At 43.3% G+C, this 20,995-nt stretch overlaps 3 protein-coding genes across 7 annotated transcripts; all 3 read right to left on the bottom strand.

Annotated features, from left to right (window-relative positions):
• Window positions 1-1,857: 1,857 nt before the first annotated feature.
• Window positions 1,858-5,907, bottom strand: LOC123132412 (thiosulfate/3-mercaptopyruvate sulfurtransferase 1, mitochondrial). Of its 2 annotated transcripts, XM_044552198.1 has the most exons (12): window positions 5,763-5,907; window positions 5,569-5,652; window positions 5,207-5,266; window positions 5,054-5,116; window positions 4,538-4,662; window positions 3,814-3,976; window positions 3,671-3,730; window positions 3,329-3,387; window positions 2,765-2,846; window positions 2,612-2,675; window positions 2,314-2,381; window positions 1,858-2,228 (listed from the first exon to the last, which is right to left on the bottom strand). In XM_044552198.1, exons 2-12 carry the CDS (start codon window positions 5,635-5,637, stop codon window positions 2,118-2,120), a joined length of 924 nt encoding a protein of 307 aa, XP_044408133.1. In that variant the 5' UTR covers window positions 5,638-5,652; window positions 5,763-5,907; the 3' UTR covers window positions 1,858-2,117. The 2 variants fall into 2 exon arrangements, with proteins under 2 accessions (XP_044408133.1, XP_044408132.1); XM_044552197.1 differs by having other exon boundaries at window positions 5,569-5,906.
• A 3,049-nt stretch (window positions 5,908-8,956) lies between these two features.
• On the bottom strand, window positions 8,957-15,033 carry LOC123132410 (thiosulfate/3-mercaptopyruvate sulfurtransferase 1, mitochondrial). 3 transcript variants are annotated; one of them, XM_044552196.1, is made up of 11 exons: window positions 14,745-14,994; window positions 12,240-12,299; window positions 12,091-12,153; window positions 11,791-11,915; window positions 11,056-11,218; window positions 10,913-10,972; window positions 10,588-10,646; window positions 9,998-10,079; window positions 9,758-9,821; window positions 9,448-9,515; window positions 8,957-9,363 (listed from the first exon to the last, which is right to left on the bottom strand). In XM_044552196.1, the coding sequence occupies exons 1-11, from the start codon at window positions 14,811-14,813 to the stop codon at window positions 9,253-9,255; spliced, it is 924 nt and encodes a 307-aa protein (XP_044408131.1). In that variant the 5' UTR covers window positions 14,814-14,994; the 3' UTR covers window positions 8,957-9,252. The 3 variants fall into 3 exon arrangements, with proteins under 3 accessions (XP_044408131.1, XP_044408129.1, XP_044408130.1); XM_044552194.1 differs by having other exon boundaries at window positions 12,091-12,299; window positions 14,745-15,033; XM_044552195.1 differs by lacking the exon at window positions 8,957-9,363 and having other exon boundaries at window positions 9,448-9,615; window positions 12,091-12,299; window positions 14,745-15,033.
• A 1,574-nt stretch (window positions 15,034-16,607) lies between these two features.
• On the bottom strand, window positions 16,608-19,750 carry LOC123132409 (biotin--protein ligase 2). 2 transcript variants are annotated; one of them, XM_044552193.1, is made up of 10 exons: window positions 19,301-19,750; window positions 19,122-19,183; window positions 18,432-18,580; window positions 18,178-18,298; window positions 17,941-18,096; window positions 17,714-17,759; window positions 17,479-17,545; window positions 17,329-17,405; window positions 17,078-17,166; window positions 16,608-16,942 (listed from the first exon to the last, which is right to left on the bottom strand). In XM_044552193.1, exons 1-9 carry the CDS (start codon window positions 19,678-19,680, stop codon window positions 17,121-17,123), a joined length of 1,104 nt encoding a protein of 367 aa, XP_044408128.1. In that variant the 5' UTR covers window positions 19,681-19,750; the 3' UTR covers window positions 16,608-16,942; window positions 17,078-17,120. The 2 variants fall into 2 exon arrangements, with proteins under 2 accessions (XP_044408128.1, XP_044408127.1); XM_044552192.1 differs by having other exon boundaries at window positions 16,608-17,166.
• Between the last annotated feature and the right edge of the window lie 1,245 nt (window positions 19,751-20,995).

The raw sequence follows: 20,995 nt of genomic DNA, 5'->3' as shown, positions 1-20,995 counted from the left end.
AAGCTAAGAAAGGCCGATGAAAACCCAAAAAGCTGGAAAAACAAAAAAGAACCATCTAAAAAGCCGAAAACGCGTGTAAGATTTTAAAAAAATCCAGAGGGGACACCCAAAGCGCGACACATGACGGCGGCTAAGAGCGCGCCAAGTGACACGCTCTCGGCCCACCTCAAGTGACCCCTGGGGGGCTCCCGAAGGAGCGCTCCTTAGTTAGTTCCTCCCTGTCACAAAAGAACGTGTGTAGCCCAATCTCAACTCTCAACAGCTGTTCTCACATATAGCAAGTTTGAAATGTCAACATATCATTATTATTTTTTGTAAAGAACAATACATGGCAACAGATATTTGTATTGAAACTTGATGTAGTTATATTTGGTTAACGAACAATTACAAAAACTACCTTTGTTTTAATTTCTCTTCACAAAATATGCATAGTGCTCAATTTCCAAGTTATCAACTTCAAGGTATTTTTTTCCCAAACACGCAGCCAAATGTCTATCATTTTGACATTTGGCATTAGAAGAGAAAGTCCGAGACAATACAAGATCCAAACAACATAACCAGCCAGGAAAACTCAAAACAAGAAAGCAAAATATGTGCTATCCGAGGAAAAATAGAAATAAGCCAACAAAGAACAAATGTGAAGAGAAGCAAACTGTCCAGAACGAAGTTCAGGGACGTCAGGTGTCACTCCTTCGAACATACTCCCTCTGTCCCATAATGTCAGACGTTTTTTGACACTATATTAAAAAAACATCCTATATTATGGTAGGGATCTCCACTAGTACAGCACGACTTGCTAAAATAACTGATGACATTGGATAGATAGGGATCTCCACTAGTACTAGTACTTGTTATCACAGGCGGGTGGATCGCAGTATGTGTACGTGTTAAGCATCAGCAACAACGATTTTTACAGAAAAATGTATGTGTCATAACGGTTAGAAACTCTGTCATGTGTAACTCGTGACATTATCCGTCCAAGCTGTGTGCACTGCATACATAATTAACTTCCCCGACAGATAGAAGTTTCACAAAAGCGCTGCATACATAATCTCAACTCATTCATCGGATGTTCTCACATAGAGCAAGTTTGGAATGGCAGTGTCATTTTTCAAAGTAAAGAACAATACATAGCAACAAATATTTGTATTGCGGGAATTTGTATTGGAGTTTGATGTGGTTATATTTGGACGAGGAACAATTATGAGCAATGTTTTAATTTCTCTTTACAAAGTATGCATAGTGCTCAGTTTCCAAACTGTCAACTTCAAGGTGTTTTTTTTTCCTGAACATGCAGCCAAATGCCTATCATTTTTGCATTTGAAGAAAAACGTCAAGATGAGGCAAGATCCAAACAACAACAACCCGAAATATCAAAACAAGAAAGCAAAATGTTGGCTATCCAAGAAAAAAACAGAAAAAGAAAAGGCTGACAAAGAACAAATGTGAAGAGAAGCAAGCTGTGCAGGCTGAAGGTTCTGCCCGCGGCCTGAAACCAGGATCTGAATTCCTATGTTCGCTGTGGACAGAGTGCCTGAAGGCTGCAGAACTATAGGACTCGATGCCATACCTGCCTCGAGAAAATGCAGCCGGTGAGCAGACGTGAGATGGTCTCATCCTCATGGTCACACAGCAGGCATGCCTCTGGATCCTGCAGGAAATTTTGCATCCTCCATTCCAAGCAGTCGACCTTTTTTAATGCTTGATTTGTTTCCTTGGGCCAAAAAAGAAATCCACACAGGTTGAAATTTTGATCAGTTGCTCCGCACCTGCTGTTAGGGTGCATAACTCATTTGGCTGCACTACTGCAGAACATGGGGAGGCTGTGCAAAAGAAACGACAATCAACTCCGAAACATAATCAATTCAGACAAATAATCTTGTTTTCAAGTCAAGATTTTGTTAAGTACAACATCATTATAAATTAAGTCGACACAGGATTTCCTCTTTATCGGCCTATAGCCATTGGCCATAGTACAAAAGATATTTCTCTTTTCCCTATAACCTTTTGGGCGACTTCGGTGCAAAGCTTGCCACAGAGAAGTATCATTGTGCTGACGATCTGGGCTGAATGCCGCAGAATGCAACAGCTGCATTCATCACTACAGAATGGTTGATTTAAGGGGCAGTTGAAGCAACTTTTGGGTAATCATTATCGGGCTGCGCTTCCCATTCTGTCCAAGATCCGTCGTAAACTGGAACGTCATGCTTACCGATTCTATAGAGGCCCTGTAAAGAGATATTGTTAGAGACTGCTGGGCAGGGTCAGTGTCTCAAAAGATATATCCAAGAAGAGCATGCAAGATTTCCAGACCAGGGCAAGTATGCAGGCAGTTACACCAGATCCACATGTGACGACAATCGGGTGATCGAGCAAAATGCCTGAAGAAACATCAGACAAGATGCTATTATTGCTATTGCTTGGTGAACTTGATGTACACATATGGCATCCCTAAGAAGATTCTGCTCCTTAGGTCAGAGAATCAAATGTTGTTCTGCTTTCAGTATTGTATAGATTGCGAAAGTTTTTTTTTCTTGCATAGTAAAGGGCTAAAGGCCATGGGTAAACCACGAGTTTTGGACTAGAACTGTTAATCAAACAGAATGCAGACCTTCTTGCTCAAACTTTTTTGATAGCTCATCTGCAGGGAGGAGCGTTTGTGCACCATCAAACATCTGGGAGAAGATCAAACAGTGTCAATTTCTTTGGTATTTGTGATTATCCAAATATTATGTGACATATGGCATAGTTGCACTATACCCACCTCAGGGAATGGAACACATTTAGTTCCAGGTATATGCCCACTTCTTACTCCTTCCCTTGGTTCTGGCATTACACCATCAAATCTGCGAATGAAAATTGAAGTCATTTCATGACAACAATAAGAAACTAGGGATAACTTTTGGGGGAGATTGACAAGAAATCAAGAATAATAAATGTCATCATGTTTAGTCACATTAAGTTATGAAGATAAAGAGACATAAGAAAATAAACCTTTAATACAACAGCGAGATGAAACATAATATCTGTGTGAACCACAAATACCATCGTCATCAACTTTTTCATATTATAAAGGAAATCTTTTAACTTCGTTATTGCAAGAAAGTTCTATGCAACATTAATTATGATCAGAGCTTCAATAATTAGCTCTTCCAATCAGAATAATCACATATTGAAAGTTAAGAGATTTTACCTGCCCTTTGATCGGGCAGCTACTTTTTTCTCGAACACGCGTTGTTTTTGTCTTAGATAAAGAAAGCAAGATGGCGCAAAATTTTACAGCTGAGAAAAAGCCTAGGCTAGCAAATAATTAAAAGAAAGATGTTACCTGCCCTTTGCTCGGGCATCAACTACTTGATGAGCCTTAGCAGCTACATTTTGTTTGACCTGTTACACAGACAGAATGGCTCAACATACACGTGGATAATCAAGATACTGGTATGTCCCTGAGTCATATCATCTTCATTTTTTGTTGGTTTTACAGAAGGTAAAATCCTTTCGGAATAGTTAAAAGAAATATCATGAGATACAAACAATCCCCGACTAAGACTGATGTGAACCAATTCATGATCCGATTTATCATATATCTGTATCTATATGTATATGGATGCAAGAAAGTTTTCAGGTAAAACGGAGTGACTTAGGTTTTCAGTTAAGATGGAGAGGTAACCTTTTCTAGTGTCCAGAATAGCTGAGGTCGAAACTCTGTTTGAAATGTGACAGCATTTGCCTGCAAAAATTGAAACCATAATTACTTGATAAGAAAAAGGAATTGACAGTAAGATAGCCATGCCATCTTAAGAGATATCTTACCAATTTACCATTATAAGCTGTTTCAACAGCATTATTTGCCGCTTTGGATTTCAGAACTGCATCATCAGGGCAGCTGCTTGCAATGTTGAATCCAGAAGCTTGCCACTGAGGGAAACCTCCATCTAAGACCCAAACTTTATCGTGTCCAAGAACTCTGAACATCCTTTTAGTTAATGCAGGATGCATAAAACTCATCAGTTTTTGCATATAGAGGTTGAACAGTAAGGCAGAGAATGACGTTAGGCATTTGCCAGGTAATCTTCGAGTCTGTCTGTGTTTATTCATTCATGCAGTTAACCTTTTATTGAATGGAGACAGATTCAATTTACCTTGTGCAACACACCAAAATAGATACACCCATGACATTGTAGCCTTTAAATTTGAGGCATTGTATTCGCCATAAACAAAAACTATGTATCATGTCTTCCTATTGCATGCAAACTTCACTTTTTTTTATCTCATGATCAAAGCTTTAGTGCTTGAAGTAAGTTAATTAGACTCTCGGGTTGATAAAGTAATTAACTCTATCAACTTGCATATATGTGAGGTTATGCAAAAGAGCAAGAATGTACCTTTGCATGTATAGTAAATAAAAACAAGAAAATTAATATATCAACTTGATTTTGAACATCTTTTATATCAACAGCTTAACTCTCTGTGCACTAGCAACTTTTGGTCGATTTTTTCATTTAGTTAAAGTCAACCAAAGCAGCGTTTTGCTTACCACCAAACACGAGGCGCACTGAAGAAGCCCTTTCCATCATAAACAATAACTTTATCATGGTTATTGATACCAAGTGCAGAAACAGCCGCAGCAAAAGCCTCTTCTGATGGCAGCATGTGTGGCAACTGAAATAATTGCATCCAGTAAAAATAAGTCAAATGTCTATATCCATATGCTGATATGCATACAGTGAAAGACAGGAGACAGAAAATCATTGTGTTAGGTCAACTGCCAAATTTGCCATAGCTCCAAGAAACTGCTGGTTCTTATTTACTCTAGTCAAACGATTGCGCAAACGAGAAATGAATTAAAATTTGGAAGCATTTCTCACATCAGTTGTCAAATGTCTATATCCATATGCTGATATGCATACAGTGAAAGACAGGAGACAGAAAATCATTGTGTTAGGTCAACTGCCAAATTTGCCATAGCTCCAAGAAACTGCTGGTTCTTATTTACTCTAGTCAAATGATCGCGCAAACGAGAAATGAATTAAAATTTGGAAGCATTTCTCACATCAGTTGCCCGATTGACGATTCCATCGATGTCGAAGAACAGCGCACCAGGAATATGGGCCACCTGAGCATATGCAAAAATATCTTAGCTGGGAGAAATATTGCCACAAAAGGGGGAGGAACAATGAACATTACAGCTGTTCCAGAAAGAAACCTGGTATTCTTGCCATGGGTCCCTGCTCTCTTGTGGCATGTACCAGGAAGCATCCAATACCTAAAACAGAGTACTCCAATGTTAAAAGCAACACATGTTCACCCTAATCCTTTATTGGGCACAACAAGAGCAACAGAAAAACAGCATGACAGGGAGTGAAATAACACTGGTAATAGATAATTAAGTCACAGTTGCTTCTGATGGTAATCAGACAGAGTGTCCTCCACACAATGGGGATAAGCTGGAATGTAAGAAATCAAGAACAGACTGCTGAACTGTTGAACTGTTAACAAAGAAAGGAGATTGCTATTTCTGCCAGAACGGAAGGAGGGAAACGAGGAGCAGACGAGAGATTATTCCACCTTGATATCGGGCTGCCCTAGGTGCTGCTGCAGCCATTGCGCAGAGACAACCGGATCGTCCTGCGCCATTGGCCGCCGTGCTGCCTGCCGCAAGAGCAGAGAGATTGGAGAGCGGAGCTTGCAGGTCAACGAACGTGGGGCGAAGAAGTAAATTTTCTTTAACGGCAGGGGGCCAAGAAGATTGGGGCTCTCGCCTTGGTTGTCTCGAGGGGTCGTGTTTCCAGGAAGGGTGGAGATGGAGATGCGGCCGCCGCCCGCCGGAGCCGATTTTGGACTCGAAACTACTCTGCTTACGATTATCCTCGTACAGTACCATTTCAGTACGACCCACCAATGGATGGCTCCAGCCTACAGAAGAGGTGTTATCCATGGCCACTATTTTGTGTCGTATTGAAATCGTACAAATACCATCGTATTTGTAGCAGCACAGGCTCGCAGCCGCAGCCAACAAGGTAAACCTCAGCAAGAGATAATTGTTCTGCTATCTTTTTAATTTTATCACGTTGGTCTTTATATGATTTGTATGTTGTTCTTTACGATATGAATGAGACACGTATTACCATGCAAAAAGAAAAGAGAAATACATATATTATTTTAAATTAATAAATGATTATTTTGAGGGAATCCAAATTTGTTTGAGCATAGTACAGACGCAGACGATCATGATTTGACCGGTCGTGATTTTTTGTTTTAGTTTTGGTAAGTTCAATGAACTTTGACAAAAAACTAAAACGAGAATACGATTCAACGCCTCCACTTTAGACAACACGCTCCGATCTCCGAACATACAAGTTTCAGAACTGCGGTTGAAACGGGTGTTCTTACTCAGAGATCAAATGCTCGCTCATGAGCAGCAAAATCAAAAGAATTTTTTTAAAAAAAATCTGCATTTTTCAACAACACACATGGCAAATTGACTACATAAGTACACATTTTTGCTAAAAAAACATTCTTGATGTTTTTGGGAAAAAGAAAACAAAATCAATGCTTAGAAAATCAGATGACCGCCAGAATGGATAGCCTTGGCAGCGCCAGAAACCCACCGTCGGCCACAAATTATGTGTGGCAAGGACCTAAATGGCGGCACCAAGGTAAGAACGCCATTGAGAGCTCTCCGTTGCCGGTGGTGGTCCTCGCTCGCTTAGCTGCCACCACGCAATCGCCTTTGGCCCAGTCGACCGGCGAATGGGACCGCCGGCCAGGGCGGCGGACAACACGGATGTGTCCGAGAAGACGAAGGTTCCGGTCGCCCTGACACCTTCCCCTCGGTCTCCTGCGGCGATGCATATCCCTTGGCCTCGTGCAACTGCGTCGCCACCTCGTCCACCTCTTGTGACCAAAGAGAAGCCAGATTCTGACGAGAGAAGGAGCGAGGTCGTGTGCTTGAGGAAATGCCCACAAGTTTCTTTTCCTTTTTTCTTTCTTTTTGTTTTGCAATTGATCAATTGAATGATGCATAATGTGATATTGATTGCTAGGTTTTTTCTTTGCTTTTGCGCGAGCAATTGAGTGGTGATACATATGGTCGCATGGAACAACTGAGCGCAAGACACACACTCAGCCTCGACGACACTGCAATGTCCATGCCATATACCCAAGAGATGACGAGAAATGTCGAGATAGTGGAGGAGGTTGAGGAGGTGGACCGGCCGGACACCCAAACATTGAAAAGGAGGAGTAGGTGGTGCAGCTATAACAATGAGGAAGATAAAGCTTTTGTGTGAAGTTTGGATTAACGTCTCTCTTGATGCCATGGTTAGGGCTAATAAAACGGCTTCGCTAATAAAACAAAGGAGTACTAGAATAGTAATGTGTTCGTTCCCTCCAACCGCACAATCGGGTCTCTCACTCATCGTTGGAGTGTGATCCAAGACCAATGCAACCGGTGGTCCGGATGTGTTGAGCAAGTCAACCTTGCGCTCCCTAGTGGAATCCCCAAGCACGGGTATGAGCCCATCATTCACGCTCATTACAAGAAAATAAATAAGAGAAACAATGGCGAAGCCTTCACTTTTGCATCATTGCTACAAGGAGATTGTTGGAAATGAGAAGTGGGGAAAAAGGAACTATGAAACAACACCAAAGAGGCAAAGACTGAACATCAAAGTTGATGATGATGATCACTTGGTGGAGAACCCATCAACTCCTCAAGTCCGACGATGAAAACAAAAATGCAAAACTAGCCGGGAAGCATGGTGTTCAAGCATACAAGGAAGAGTTGATTGTGATGGTGGGGGTGAAGAGGGCATTGGCAGCCAACCAGAAGGAGGAGAAGATGACTTGTTTCTATAAGATGAGGACGGTGGAGGAGGAGAAGTGAAAGGCAAAGGTGGTGACCGAGGAGAGAAAGGTGTTAACGGAAGGAAAAATATTAACTTGAGGAGCAAAGGCTTGCGTTGGAGGCTGAGGAGCAAAGAGACAAGTGGGTTATCGAGGAACGTGCTATTATGTGCATGGATCCTAGGAAGATGGACGAGAAGGCAAGACAATACTGGGAGTTAACTCATAGGGGCATCTTGGCTAAGTTTGGTGGCGGCGGCGGCGGCAATGGTGGTGTCGACGATGCCGGTGCGAGTGCGTGCAACCCTTTGTGAACTATGATGGTTTTTGGTCCACCATGTGTTTGGTGTTTTTTTTGGTATGAACTTGTTTATTCGGCCTTTTGGCACAAATTACGGTTATATTTAGTCGTTTGATGGATTGGATGAACTTTATTTACGCTCGTAGTTCAACTATGACGTGGTGCATGAATTGTTTATGTTTATTTAATAGATGAAGCATAAGGAGCATCCCACAACTAAAGGTTAGTTCAGCAGTTTGGAACGAAGTTTAGCTTGCTCTCATTTCAACCCCCACAAAAACTGCGCTTGAAGTTATTGCAACTAGGTGATTTCCCTGCGCGTTGCTGTGGGATTTGAAAGATTAATTGTAGATAAATTTTGCATGAACGAAATGACCAAAATCAAAAGCTGTTATTTTCAGCAGTATTCATGTGTGAACAAAGAGTATGCATGTAGATGTGGCACATTGGTGATGTGGAGGGTTGCATGTTGAGAAAATTAGAGTTAGTGGGAATCAACTATTTAGGTATTATAGATAACTTCATAGACTAAGTACTTGTTACAGACACACAAGCAAAGTAGTTGCAAATAACTTAGGATTGTCCTCATAGACCCTTTAAATGCAGACAGTGAGCAAATGTGAGATGGTTTCATGCTCATGGTCACAGAGGGGGCATTTTTAAATGTTTGATTTGATTTCCTTGGGCTACAAAAGAAATTTGCACAGGTTGAAATTTTGACCAGTTGCTCCGCAGTTGTTGTGCATAGCTCATTTGGCTGCACTACAACATAGCATGGGAAGGCAGTGCAAAAGAACGACATCAATATAAACGTAATGTTGTTTTCAAGGCATGATTTCTTCAGTTCAGACGAATGATCTTGTTTTCAAGTCAATATTTCTTCAACAGTAACGTTATAAGTACAACACCAATATGAACTTAATTGACGCTTTCGACATAGGATTTCCTCATTATTGGCCTATAGACATTGGCCATAGTACAATAGTTTTTTTTTTCCTATAACCTTTGTATTGACTTTGATGCACAGCTTGCCAAAGGAAAATATCATCGCGCTGAATGCCGCAGGATGTAACAGCTGCATTCATCACCTCAGAATGACCGATTTAAGAGCCAGCGGAAGTAACTATCGGGTAATCATTATCCGGCAGTGCTTCCCATTCTGTCCAAGATCCGTCGTAAACCGGAACGTCATGCTTCCCAATTCTATAGAGCCCCTGTAAAGAGATATTGTTAGAGACTGCTTGGCAGAGTCAATGCCTCAAAGATATATCCAAGAAGAGCATGCGAGATTTCCAGACCAGGGCAAGTATGCAGGCAGTTACACCAGATGCACATGTGAGGACAATCGGGTCAGCAAGGGAAATGCCTGAAGAAACATCAAACCAGGTGCTATTATTGATGTTGCTTGGTGAACTTGATACACATTTGATATCCCTAAGAAAACTCTGCTTCTTAGGTCAGAGGATCTGCGTAGTTGCATTGTTCATCAATGTTGTTCTGCTTTCAGTAGTGTATACATCGCGGAACATTTTCTTTTCTTGCACAGTAAAGGCCGTGGGTAAAATATGAGTTCCAGACTAGAACTGTTAGATGAAACAGAATGCAGACCTGCTTGCTCGAACTTTTTAGATATCTCATCTGCAGGGAGGAGCGTTTGTGCACCATCAGACATCTGGGAGAATACCAAACAGTGTCAATTTCTTTGGTATTTGTGGTTATGAGTTTATCCAAGTATTATGTGATACTCCTTCGTTCCATTATTCTTGTCGTGGTTTTAGTTCAAATTTGAACTAAAACTACGACAAGAATTATGGAAATGAGGAAGTATATTGCGTAGTTGCACTATACCTCAGGGAACGGAACACATTTAGTTCCAGGTATATGCCCACTTCTTACTCCTTCCCTTGGTTCTGGCATTACACCATCAAATCTGCGAATGAAAATTTGAATTTGTTTCATGACAACAATAAGAAACTAGAGATAACTTTTGGGGGAGCAAGAACAACAAATGTCATCATGTTTAGTCACATTAGGTTTGAAGAAAAAGAGGCATAAGACAAAAACCTTTCATACAACAGTGACATGAACCACACTATCTGTATGAAACACAAATATCAACCTTTTCATATTAAAGGAAATCTTTTAACTTCGTTATTACAAGAAAGTTCTATGCTACATTAACTATGATCAGAGCTTCAATAATCAGATCTTCCAATCGGAATAATCACATATTGAAAGTTAAGAGATTTTACCTGCCCTTTGACCGGGCATCAACTAGTTGGTGAGCCTGAGCAGCTACATTTTTTTTCTCGAAACACGCGCGAAAAAGCGTGTGGTTTTGTCTTAGATGGAGAAAGCCAAGATGGCGCAAAATTCTACAGCTGAAAAAAAGCCTAAGCTAGCAAATAGTTAAAACTTAAAAGAAAGAAAGATGTTACCTGCCCTTTACTCGGGCATCAACTACTTGGTGAGCCTTAGCAGCTACATTGTGTTTGACCTGTTACACAGACAGAACGGCTCAACATACATGTGGGTAATCAAGAATCTGGTGTGTCACTGAGTTACATCATCTTCCTTTAAATTTTACACAAGGTAAAATATTTTCAGGGTAGTTAAAAGAAAGATCATGAGATACGAACAATCCCAACTAACACTGATGTGAGTCGATTCATGATCTTAGATTTTCAGGTATCTACATGGGTGCAAGAAAGTTTTCAGGTAAAACGAAGTGACTTAGGTTTTCAGTTAAGATAGAGAAATGACCTTTTCTAGTGTCCACAATAGCTGATGTCGAAACTCTGTCTGAAATGTGGCAGCATTTGCCTGCAAAAAATGACACCGTGATTACTGGGTAAGAAAAAGGGTTGGCAGTAAAGATAGCAATACCATCTTAAGAGATATCTTACCAATTCACCATTATAAGCTGTTTCAACAGCACTATTAGCAGCTCTGGATTTCAGAACTGCATCATCAAGGCAGCTGCTTCCAATATTGAATCCAGAAGCTTGCCACTGAGGGAAACCTCCATCTAAGACCCAAACTTTATCATGTCCAAGAATTCTGAACATCCTTTTAGTTGACACAGTATGCATAAAATTCATCAAATTTTGCATATAGAGGTAGAAAATATTACTTAAATAAGGCAGAGAATGTCGTCCGGCATGTTTTCCAGGTAATCTTTGAAAGTGTGTGTCTGGATTTATTCGTCCATGCAGTTAATCTTTTGTTGAATATGCAAACTGATTCATTTTCCTTTCCGAACACACCAAAATGGATAAAATCATGAAATTGTAGCATTTAAATTTGAGGCACAATACCCTTTCCCCATAATCTGAAACCATGACACTGTATCTTCCCATTGCATGCAAAATTCATCCTTTTTATCTCATGACCAGAGCTTTAATAGTACTTGAAGTGAGCCATCATTACTCAGTAGTATACCGGGTTGATGAAAGTAATCAACGTGTATAGATATGAGATACTGTAAAAGAGTAAGAAAGTACCTTTACATGCAATAAATAAAAATAAGAAAATATTATATCAACACGAATTTGAACATCTTATATATCGCTCTTTGTGCACTAGCAAGAAAGTTGATTTTGACATTCTGTTGAACTCAACTCAAGTAGCGCGCCGCTTACCACCAAACACGAGGCGCGCTGTAGAACCCCTTCCCATCATAAACAATAACCTTATCATGGTTGCTGATGCCAAGCGCAGAAACTGCTGCTGCAAAAGCCTCTTCTGATGGTAGCATGTGTGGCAACTGAAAACAATTGCATCCAGTAAAAGGAAGTCACATATCTATTTTCATAGGCATACAGTGAAGGACTGAATACAGAAACTCATTGCAGCAGGCCAACTGCCAAAGCTCCAAGAAACCGCTGATTCAAACAATAGCGCAAACCACAAGGGGATTAATATTTGGAGGCATTTCTCACATGAGTCGTCCGATCGGAAATTCCATCGATGTCGAAGTAGAGCGCGCCAGGAATATGGGCCACCTGAGCATATCTGAACATCTTAGCCGGGAGAAACATTGGCACAAAAGGGGTGAAGAGTTTGCAGCGAAGCTGGTCCAGAAAGAAACCTGGTATTCTTGCCATGCGTCCCTGCTCTCGTGTGGCATGTACCAGGAAGCATCCAGTATCTGAACCAAGCAGTCAAATGTAAAAAAAAAGACAGCACAGATTCCTGTGGCCCCTTGATATTTTCTTGGGCACAACAACAATAATAGGAAAACAACATGACAGGGAGTGGAATAACATTGGTAAATATACTCCCTCCGTTCACAAATATAAGATGTTCTAATTTTTTTTAACCGAACGTACAGACACTTAAAGAGAAGGTGGCCCCTTGATACCTGGTGGTGGAATGATGATGTCCAGAAGGCGCTTAAAGAGAAGAAAGATTGCTTCAGACGCCTATACCTGGATAGGAGTGCAGACAACATAGAGAAGTACAAGATGGCGAAGAAGGCCGCAAAGCGAGCTGTTGGTGAAGCAAGGGGTCGGGCATATGAGGACCTCTACCAACGGTTAGGCACGAAGGAAGGTGAAAGGGACATCTATAAGATGGCTAAGATCCGGGAGAGGAAGACGAGGGATATTGGCCAAGTCAAATGCATCAAGGACGGAGCAGGCCAACTCTTGGTGAAGGACGAAGAGATTAAGCATAGATGGCGGGAGTACTTCGACAAGCTGTTCAATGGGGAGAATGAGAGTTCTACCATTGAACTGAATGACTCCTTTGATGAGACCAGCATGCGTTTTGTGCGGCGCATCCAGGAGTCTGAGGTGAAGGAGGCTTTAAAAAGGATGAAAGGAGGCAAGCGATGGGCCCTGATTGTATCCCCATTGAGGTGTGGAAAGGTCTAGGGGACGTAGCGATAGTATGGCTAACCAAGCTTTTCAACCTCATTTTTCGGGCAAACAAGATGCCAGAAGAATGGAGACGGAGTATATTAGTACCAATCTTCAAGAACAAGGGGGATGTTCAGAGTTGTACTAATTACCGTGGAATTAAGCTGATGAGCCATACAATGAAGCTATGGGAGAGAGTCATTGAGCACCGCTTAAGAAGAATGACAAGCGTGACCAAAAATCAGTTTGGTTTCATGCCTGGGAGGTCGACCATGGAAGCCATTTTCTTGGTACGACAACTTATGGAGAGATATAGGGAGCATAAGAAGGACTTGCATATGGTGTTCATTGACTTGGAGAAGGCCTATGATAAGATACCGCGGAATGTCATGTGGTGGGCCTTGGAGAAACACAAAGTCCCAGCAAAGTACATTACCCTCATCAAGGACATGTACAATAATGTTGTGACAAGTGTTCGAACAAGTGATGTCGACACCGATGACTTCCCGATTAAGATAGGACTGCATCAGGGGTCAGCTTTGAGCCCTTATCTTTTTGCATTGGTGATGGATGAGGTCACAAGGGGTATACAAGGAGATATCCCATGGTGTATGCTCTTTGCGGATGATGTGGTGCTAGTTGATGATAGTCGGATGAGGGTAAATAGGAAGTTAGAGTTATGGAGACAAACCTTGGAATCGAAAGGGTTTAGGCTTAGTAGAACTAAAACCGAGTACATGATGTGCGGTTTCAGTACTACTAGCTGTGAGGAGGAGGAGGTTAGCCTTGATGGCCAGGTGGTACCTCGGAAGGACACCTTTCGGTATTTGGGGTCAATGTTGCAGGAGGATGGGGGTATTGATGAAGATGTGAACCATCGAATCAAAGCCGGATGGATGAAGTGGCGCCAAGCTTGCATTCTCTGTGACAAGAGAGTGCCACAAAAGCTAAAAGGCAAGTTCTACAGGACGGCGGTTCGACCCGCAATGTTGTATGGCGCGGAGTGTTGGCCGACTAAAAGGCGACATGTTCAACAGTTAGGTGTGGCGGAGATGCGTATGTTGAGATGGATGTGTGGCCACACGGGGAAGGATCGAGTCCGGAATGATGATATACGAGATAGAGTTGGGGTAGCACCAATTGAGGAGAAGCTTGTCCAACATCGTTTGAGATGGTTTGGGCATATTCAGCGCAGGCCTCCAGAAGCTCCAGTGCATAGCGGACGGCTAAAGCGTGCGGAGAATGTCAAGAGAGGGCGGGGTCGACCGATTTTGACATGGGAGGAGTCCGTTAAGAGAGACCTGAAGGATTGGAGTATCGACAAAGAGCTAGCTATGGACAGGGGTGCGTGGAAGCTTGCTATCCATGTGCCAGAGCCATGAGTTGGTTGCGAGATCTTATGGGTTTCACCTCTAGCCTACCCCAACTTGTTTGGGACTAAAGGCTTTGTTGTTGTTGTACAGACACGTTTTAGTGTGTTTGTTCACTCATTTCGATCCGTATGTAGTCCATACCAAAATATCCAAAACATCTCATATTTGTGAATGGAGGGAGTACTAATTAAGACTCAGTTGCTTCTGATAGCAATCACTAAAGTGTCCTCCACATGATGGGGATAATAAACCAGATAATGAGAAATCAAGAACATGCTTCTGAAACGCTGGCAAAACTGGAGGTAATATATCCTCCGGAATCGAAAGGGAAAGCGTGAGGCAGATGAGCGGTTATTTCACCTTGATGTCGGGCTGCCCTAGGTGCTGCTGCAGCCACTGCGCAGAGACAACCGGGTCGTCCTGCGCCATTGGCCGCCTCTGCTGCAAGAGCTGAGGTGAAGAGACGGAGGGCAAGAGCAGAGACTGGAAAGCGGAGCTTGCGGGTCAACGAACGCAAAGCAGAGGGTTTTATTAAAGCAGGGGGCGAGAAGATTGGGGACTCGGAGTATGTGTTTCCAGGAAGCTGGGGTGGAGGGATATGACCGCCGGAGCCGCCCATTTGGACTCGTGAGGCTCGCAGCCGCAGCCGAGAAGGTGAACCTCAGCGAGAACAAAAGTTATATTATTATTCTAATATAATAAAGCTCTTATCTGATCCGTTCCTTGTCGATCCGATGACCCACGCGGCGAGTTTCCAGATTTTCACCAGATACTTCACCTTGTTAGAGTAGAGTAAGAGCAACTCCAACGGGGCGACCCAAACGGACGCGCGCTTTGTCCGTTTTTTGTCCGTTTGGGTCGGCCAGGCGGATGCCGGCGTCCGCATTTTAAAATGGGTCGGCTTGACCGCTCAATAGGGAGGCCGACCCAAATGTGCCGGGGTGGAAAAAAACAAGTTGCATGAAATAAACATAATTAAACATAATAGTGGCCGGTCAAATGCCGGCCAAAGTCCACCTAGATCTAATAAACATTAAATAAAACATTAAAAAAAGTCTGCGCCCACCTGCTGCCGCCCCGCACGCTGCCCTAGACGTTGTCGGCCTTGCCCTTGCCCTTACCCTCGACGCCGTTGTCGTCGGTGAGGTCGATGAAGACCGGAGCAGGGCCAGCCCACCCGAACGCCGCCTGGTACGCTGCCAGGGCAGCCTCCTCCGGCGTCTGCTGGGGCGGCGGCATTGCAAGCCGCGCGCGCTCCTCCTCCTCCTCCCCGAGCCGGAGCGCCTCCGCGTCGCGTTGGAGCATGGCCTCGTAGCGCATTTGCTCCTCGCCGTCGGCCTGCTCTTGGCGGAGTCAGTGCTCCATCCATCGCTCGAGGTGGGCCGCCTCTTCCTCCGGCGTCGCGGCGAAGTGGACGGCGCGCTCACCCACTCGCCGTACTGGCCCGTCCATGAGTAGGCCTCCTCCGGCCAAGTGGGTGGAGGCAGGAAGCGCTTACTCCCAGTGCCACCGCGCTTGGTGCACCGGGATGTGCAGGCGCCGGCGTCCAGGGAGAAAACGCGCCGGCGATGAAGGGGAAGGGGGAGCACGGGATGACGAGGCGTCGGGGGTGCCCTTCCCTTTGCCATTGCTTTTGCCGAAGAGGCCCATGGCGCGCGCTAGGGTTTGCGGTCGCCGGCGAGGAAGCAAAGGAAGTGGTGGGGGGCCAGATGTGGACGTGAGAAGCGGATAAGGCCGACCCGCCACACGCGTGGTTAAAAAAGGACGCACGCACTGGCTGACGCGTGGGCCCGCTGTCGGTGGTCGTCATAAATAAGACGACCGGTGGCGGTTGGGTGGCCGCGGGGTGGGGACGCGGCGGACGGCGAGGAGACGCGCGGCGCGTCCGCGCCGACGCATTCCAGGCGTAATTTTGAGCCGGAAATGGGTCGGCGCGGACGCCGGGCGGACACGATTTGAGTTTGGGTCGGCGCGTTGGGCCGCCACTTTTGTCCACGCCAACCCAAACGGACGCGGGCGGACGAAATGGGTCGCCCCATTAAAGTTGCTCTAATACCCCTAATGAATTAAATTTTCCGTCTTTAGTCTTTCACAAAACTGAATTCCCTTTTCTTTTTTTGATTTCTGAAGCTCGATACGAAACAGGGGAAGCAGAAAGAGCTTCGCACAAACCAAAGGTTAGTTCAGCAGTTTGGAACATAGTTCAAACTTTTTTCTCAGAAAAAGAAAAGCCATAGTTCAGCTCTTAACTTCATTTCAACCTCCACAAAAACTGCGCTCGATGTTTTTTTCTTACATTAACTCACACACTCGGCACTTGTTACAGAAACACAAGTATATAGAGCACACCGTTTTCAAACTATTTACAAAATAGCTTAGCACTGTATTCAGAGACCCCGCCCTTTTCCTACAATTCTTTCGCTCGGTTCGCTCCTGATTTGTTGGTCCATGCTAATTCAGGTTCAGCCAAGCCCTGTGCTTCAGCCTCCAGGCCAGGGCTCATGTTTTCTTCATGCCCCGCGGGATCCCGTCGATGGCATTCTATTTGAACAGGCAGTCTGTACAGTAGCTCGGAGTTTGTAACAGTTATAGTATGAGACCAGCTTCCCATAAGTTTTTTTTTTTGGAGAAACCAGCTTCTCATAAGTAAGCTGCCATGAGAAGATAACTCTGATTTCTCTGGAGAATAATACCTGTGTTCGTAGAATACACTGGAGCCCATATACTGACAGCGTACTATGCATCTATCTTTCTCCTCACCAATCCTGTGAAGAAATCAAAGCTGCAACACAGGAAACTGTGTCAGATTTTTTTCGATCAAAACGGTAATTGTGGCAGACCATTACGTTCTTGACAGACACACATCATATATACAGTAGTACATTACGGATATAGAGTAATTATAACGAGGAAAACGTAGGTGATGGATAACAAATCGCATTACCTGTTACCATCAGGGTGCAGCTCATAGCTCTTGCCGTCCTCACCAACAGCATATAAGTAGCCGCTTGGTGTTAGCCCCTGAAACAATTTAGTTGGTGGTCAGAGAAGAGAAAATATCTGCTCATCAATCCTGTCCAAGTTCTCTCTTTACCTTAATCGTGACCACACTGTTCACAGACTGGCCTTCATGCGCATCCTGTACGACGACTCTTTGGCCACTACATAACAGTGAATATTCAGTTAGTATGAAAGGATAAATAATGAGACCATATGAAACCATATTGGTAAAAAGATTGAAGTCAAATGGTAGCAGATACATACTGCACTTAAGTAGGAAGTTTGCTAATAGAAGACCAACAAACCAATATCGAGATAATACTCCGTACCTGTGAAGCCATGAGTTGTAGTATTGCTCCTCGAGGGCCTGAAATCCTGCAGTAGAGATAGAGAATATTATAGTGCCAAATTTACCACAAAATGTTAGAAAATTCAGATTAATTCGCAAACATCACTCACTAAGGCAAAGTAAACTTATCTACAAAAGTTCACTACACTCATAGCATGAGCATAATGCTTTTCAACTCAAGAAGAGAAACTATTGACATGAATTTACCTTGATTTGAGAAAATATCAAAAAGAATTTCAAATTTGTTGAAGAATGATGCTAGTACGTCTTCTCGTTTAAGTCTTGGTGAATTAGCCTTTAGTTCTTGGAGTGCAGCATTCAAACATGTAGTAGGCTTTTCATTGTCGACATTTAAACCAATACCTGAAAAGGGTAAAGGATTCCAAGTTTTTATAATGAATGACCTTCCGGTATTAGTATCAGCACCATTTGGAACATACTTACCAGTGCAAATATTGTAGACTTTCGGCTCATATGATGAGGTACAAAGAATGCCACCAACTTTTAACCCCTTCAGATATAGATCATTAGGCCACTTTATCCTTACATCTAGCTCTGGAAGTCCCTGGGTGTTATCACACAAATAGTACAGGATGTCATGACAAGGAAATTAGCCTTATGAAATATCATACTGCAATCAGTGAACATCACATATGCGTAAGAAACACCAAATATAATATTACTTCATAAACCCTCACCTTCGCACAACACAAATCTTTGATGGCTTCGGTCATGGCAAGGCAAACGACATATTGCATAAGGGGAAGCTTGCGGGCATCATTCATCTGTGATGTAAACGAGAACATGAGACAACCTGGAGGTGATTCCCACACATTCTTTGATCTTCCTGCAAAGTCATTGGCAGAAGATCAATATTAACGAGCTCTGCTCAATTAAGCATACAAAAACAATGAATTTCTAGAACCATAGAAGGTGGAATCAACTAGTAAAATAAAAGTTCGGTTGAAGTTGTCAAACTACAATCAGAAGATCTACAAATGGTAGAAATCATCTATTTGTGGAACTACACTTTTCACCAAGACAAAATTTGAAAACCTGTTCATCGCGTACATGCCATGGGTCATTATTTTCTCAACAATTGACTACTTTTTTAACCGCCGTTCATCGGATTCGGATACTCAGATGGACCATTTACAGATCCAAATTCATTCAAAAAATTTGCTATTTCTCAAACTATTTATCCCATACAGCATGCAGCAACTTCAGATCTTCAGTAACATCAACTGAACATACAACAAACAGAACAGCATAATTCATCTCCCCACCAAAGTGACAGACATTGATCACCGAGATTGAAAAATCATCAGAGATACACACTAAAAGGGCCAACAAAAACAGGCACCAATTGGCATACATATTTGACGCACCTCTGCCTTTGAACTGCACGTCTGTGACGCACACGACGCCCACCGGAAGTTTGGCGAAGTTCCTGCAAGCAGAGGGGAAGCAAAGAGTAAGCCCAATTTGAGCTATTCAGGAGGAAATCCATCGTCTCTTTTCTTTTTCTGATGAAGCGAGACTCAAAAGAACAAAATCTTGCACTCACTGCGTCACGAGGTCGTGCGTGGATGCCATCCTCGGCGACCAGAGCATCCACCTCCCGAAGCGCCGCGCCTGGAGCGCGCCCATGTAGACGGCCGCGTCGAAGCCCGCGTCCCCGCTGGCGTCGAGCGCGAGGGAGACGGCGAGCTCGCCCCCGCCCTCCTCCGCCAGAGAGAGCTCGCCGGCGGCGGAGGCGAGGAGCTGCTGGTCCTGGGGGGACTTGCCGGAGAGCACGAGGAACGTGGTGGCGGCTGGGGCTCCGCCGCTGGTGCTATGCGCGGCCGCGGCCGCGCGGGAGCGGGAGGAGAGGTACCGGCGCAGTGCGACAGCCGCGAGCACGGCCGCGGCGGTGGCCGGCGGCGGGAGGCGCGTGGGGAACGGCATGTCGGGCCCTCTGGTGTCGTCGTTCTTTGTTTCCTCCGCCGCCACTTTATTCAGAGAACAGACAGTTGAGGCTGTTGTACCTGCTGCCTACGGGTGACGAACGGGTCGAGTACCAACTATATCAAAATACAATTTTATACTGTACTCCCTCTGTAAACTAATATAAAAACATTTAGATAATTACTTTAGTGATCTAAACATTTTTATACTCCTTTCATAAACTAATATAAAAGAATGTAGAATACTAAAGTAGTGATCTAAACGCTCTTATATTAGTTTACAGAGGGAGTATTAGTTTACGGAGAGAGTATGTAACAAAAACAGTACCATTGTAATTTTTTTCCAAATATAAATCTACCAATAAATTTTTTATGACATATAACTTATATTTTTCAATTAAATCCAATAGTTGAGCACAAAATACGAAGTATTTTTCTTTACTTCCAATCCCGGTTCACGGAAAGTCCAGTCCTATCATTCTCTCCATTTGCAATTGTAGTTTGTTTTCGATGTTATCCATCGAGTAACATTGTCGTTACAAATGGTCTCAAGATTCTACCAAAAGCTAAAGAAGAAAAAAAATCACAATCCAATAGGAAAACGCATGCGCTAATGTGCAACTGCATTCGCGCTAGTCGCTCAATCCTATCGAAGTCACAAACGCAATGAAAGAAAAAAAAAAGCAGCAATGCACAACAGCGGCGGCGACACCTTTTACCAGATCGATTCCCCTCGCCGATGTTTCTCTCCCTAGTCCCCCTCGGCGGCGACGTGTGGGGCAAAGAAATGAAGAAAAATATGTAATTGTGGATAAAATTTGGGATAGCCATCAACACAAAATTAATTTTATGAAATGTTTCAACCAGTATCTGTTAAATCAGTTGTTTGTTCTAGTTCATATTGCTAACTCTATTCACGCGGGGAGAAGGATGCATTGATCTCAGAAGTTTGAATCTAAAGGAATGTATTCTCTTAGCTCCTTTTATGCTCTTGCTAATTTTAATTGGTGTGTTAGTGATAATAACGGAATTGATGCGCACACGACGTTTTTTTGTGTCCAATATGCATCTGATAAATGCTTCGCACTGCCAGATGATGTAGGGACAGAATTACAAATGGCTGGATGGAAAACGTCGAATGTGTGTTGTACAAAAAGAGTTGAATGTATAGTAATGCTCTAATAGCAACCATTGTGTTGCGAATGTTGATTATGCAGTTGCTTTGTGGGCTTTATGATTTATTTTTCTGAATAAAAGGGAACTCCCCTCTGCCTCATTTTATTACAAAAACAAGGCAACATCCTACAAAACATGTT

Source organism: Triticum aestivum, chromosome 6A (genome assembly GCF_018294505.1).
Source record: "Triticum aestivum cultivar Chinese Spring chromosome 6A, IWGSC CS RefSeq v2.1, whole genome shotgun sequence".
Taxonomy (NCBI): domain Eukaryota; kingdom Viridiplantae; phylum Streptophyta; class Magnoliopsida; order Poales; family Poaceae; genus Triticum; species Triticum aestivum.
The sequence above is the reverse complement of the archived record's forward strand: the minus strand, read 5'-3'. Positions and strand labels throughout refer to the sequence as shown.

What these genes read in the sequence shown, in the direction of transcription:
- LOC123132412 (XM_044552198.1), bottom strand. Translation starts at nt 5,637, where the DNA reads ATGGCGCAGGACGATCCGGTTGTCTCTGCGCAATGGCTGCAGCAGCAC. An exon ending in TAGGGCAGCCCGATATCAAG is followed by an intron (nt 5,267 to 5,568) that starts GTGGAATAATCT and finishes ACTCTGTTTTAG; the next exon opens with GTATTGGATGCTTCCTGGTA. An exon ending in GATGCCCGAGCAAAGGGCAG is followed by an intron (nt 2,847 to 3,328) that starts GTAACATCTTTC and finishes TTTCATTCGCAG; the next exon opens with ATTTGATGGTGTAATGCCAG.
- LOC123132410 (XM_044552194.1), bottom strand. Translation starts at nt 15,003, where the DNA reads ATGGGCGGCTCCGGCGGTCATATCCCTCCACCCCAGCTTCCTGGAAAC. An exon ending in AGCGCGCCTCGTGTTTGGTG is followed by an intron (nt 11,219 to 11,790) that starts GTAAGCGGCGCG and finishes GTCAACTAAAAG; the next exon opens with GATGTTCAGAATTCTTGGAC. An exon ending in TATTGTGGACACTAGAAAAG is followed by an intron (nt 10,647 to 10,912) that starts GTCATTTCTCTA and finishes TCTGTGTAACAG; the next exon opens with GTCAAACACAATGTAGCTGC.
- LOC123132409 (XM_044552192.1), bottom strand. Translation starts at nt 19,680, where the DNA reads ATGCCGTTCCCCACGCGCCTCCCGCCGCCGGCCACCGCCGCGGCCGTG. An exon ending in ACAGTGTGGTCACGATTAAG is followed by an intron (nt 17,406 to 17,478) that starts GTAAAGAGAGAA and finishes AAATTGTTTCAG; the next exon opens with GGGCTAACACCAAGCGGCTA. An exon ending in CTGCACCCTGATGGTAACAG is followed by an intron (nt 17,167 to 17,328) that starts GTAATGCGATTT and finishes CCTGTGTTGCAG; the next exon opens with CTTTGATTTCTTCACAGGAT.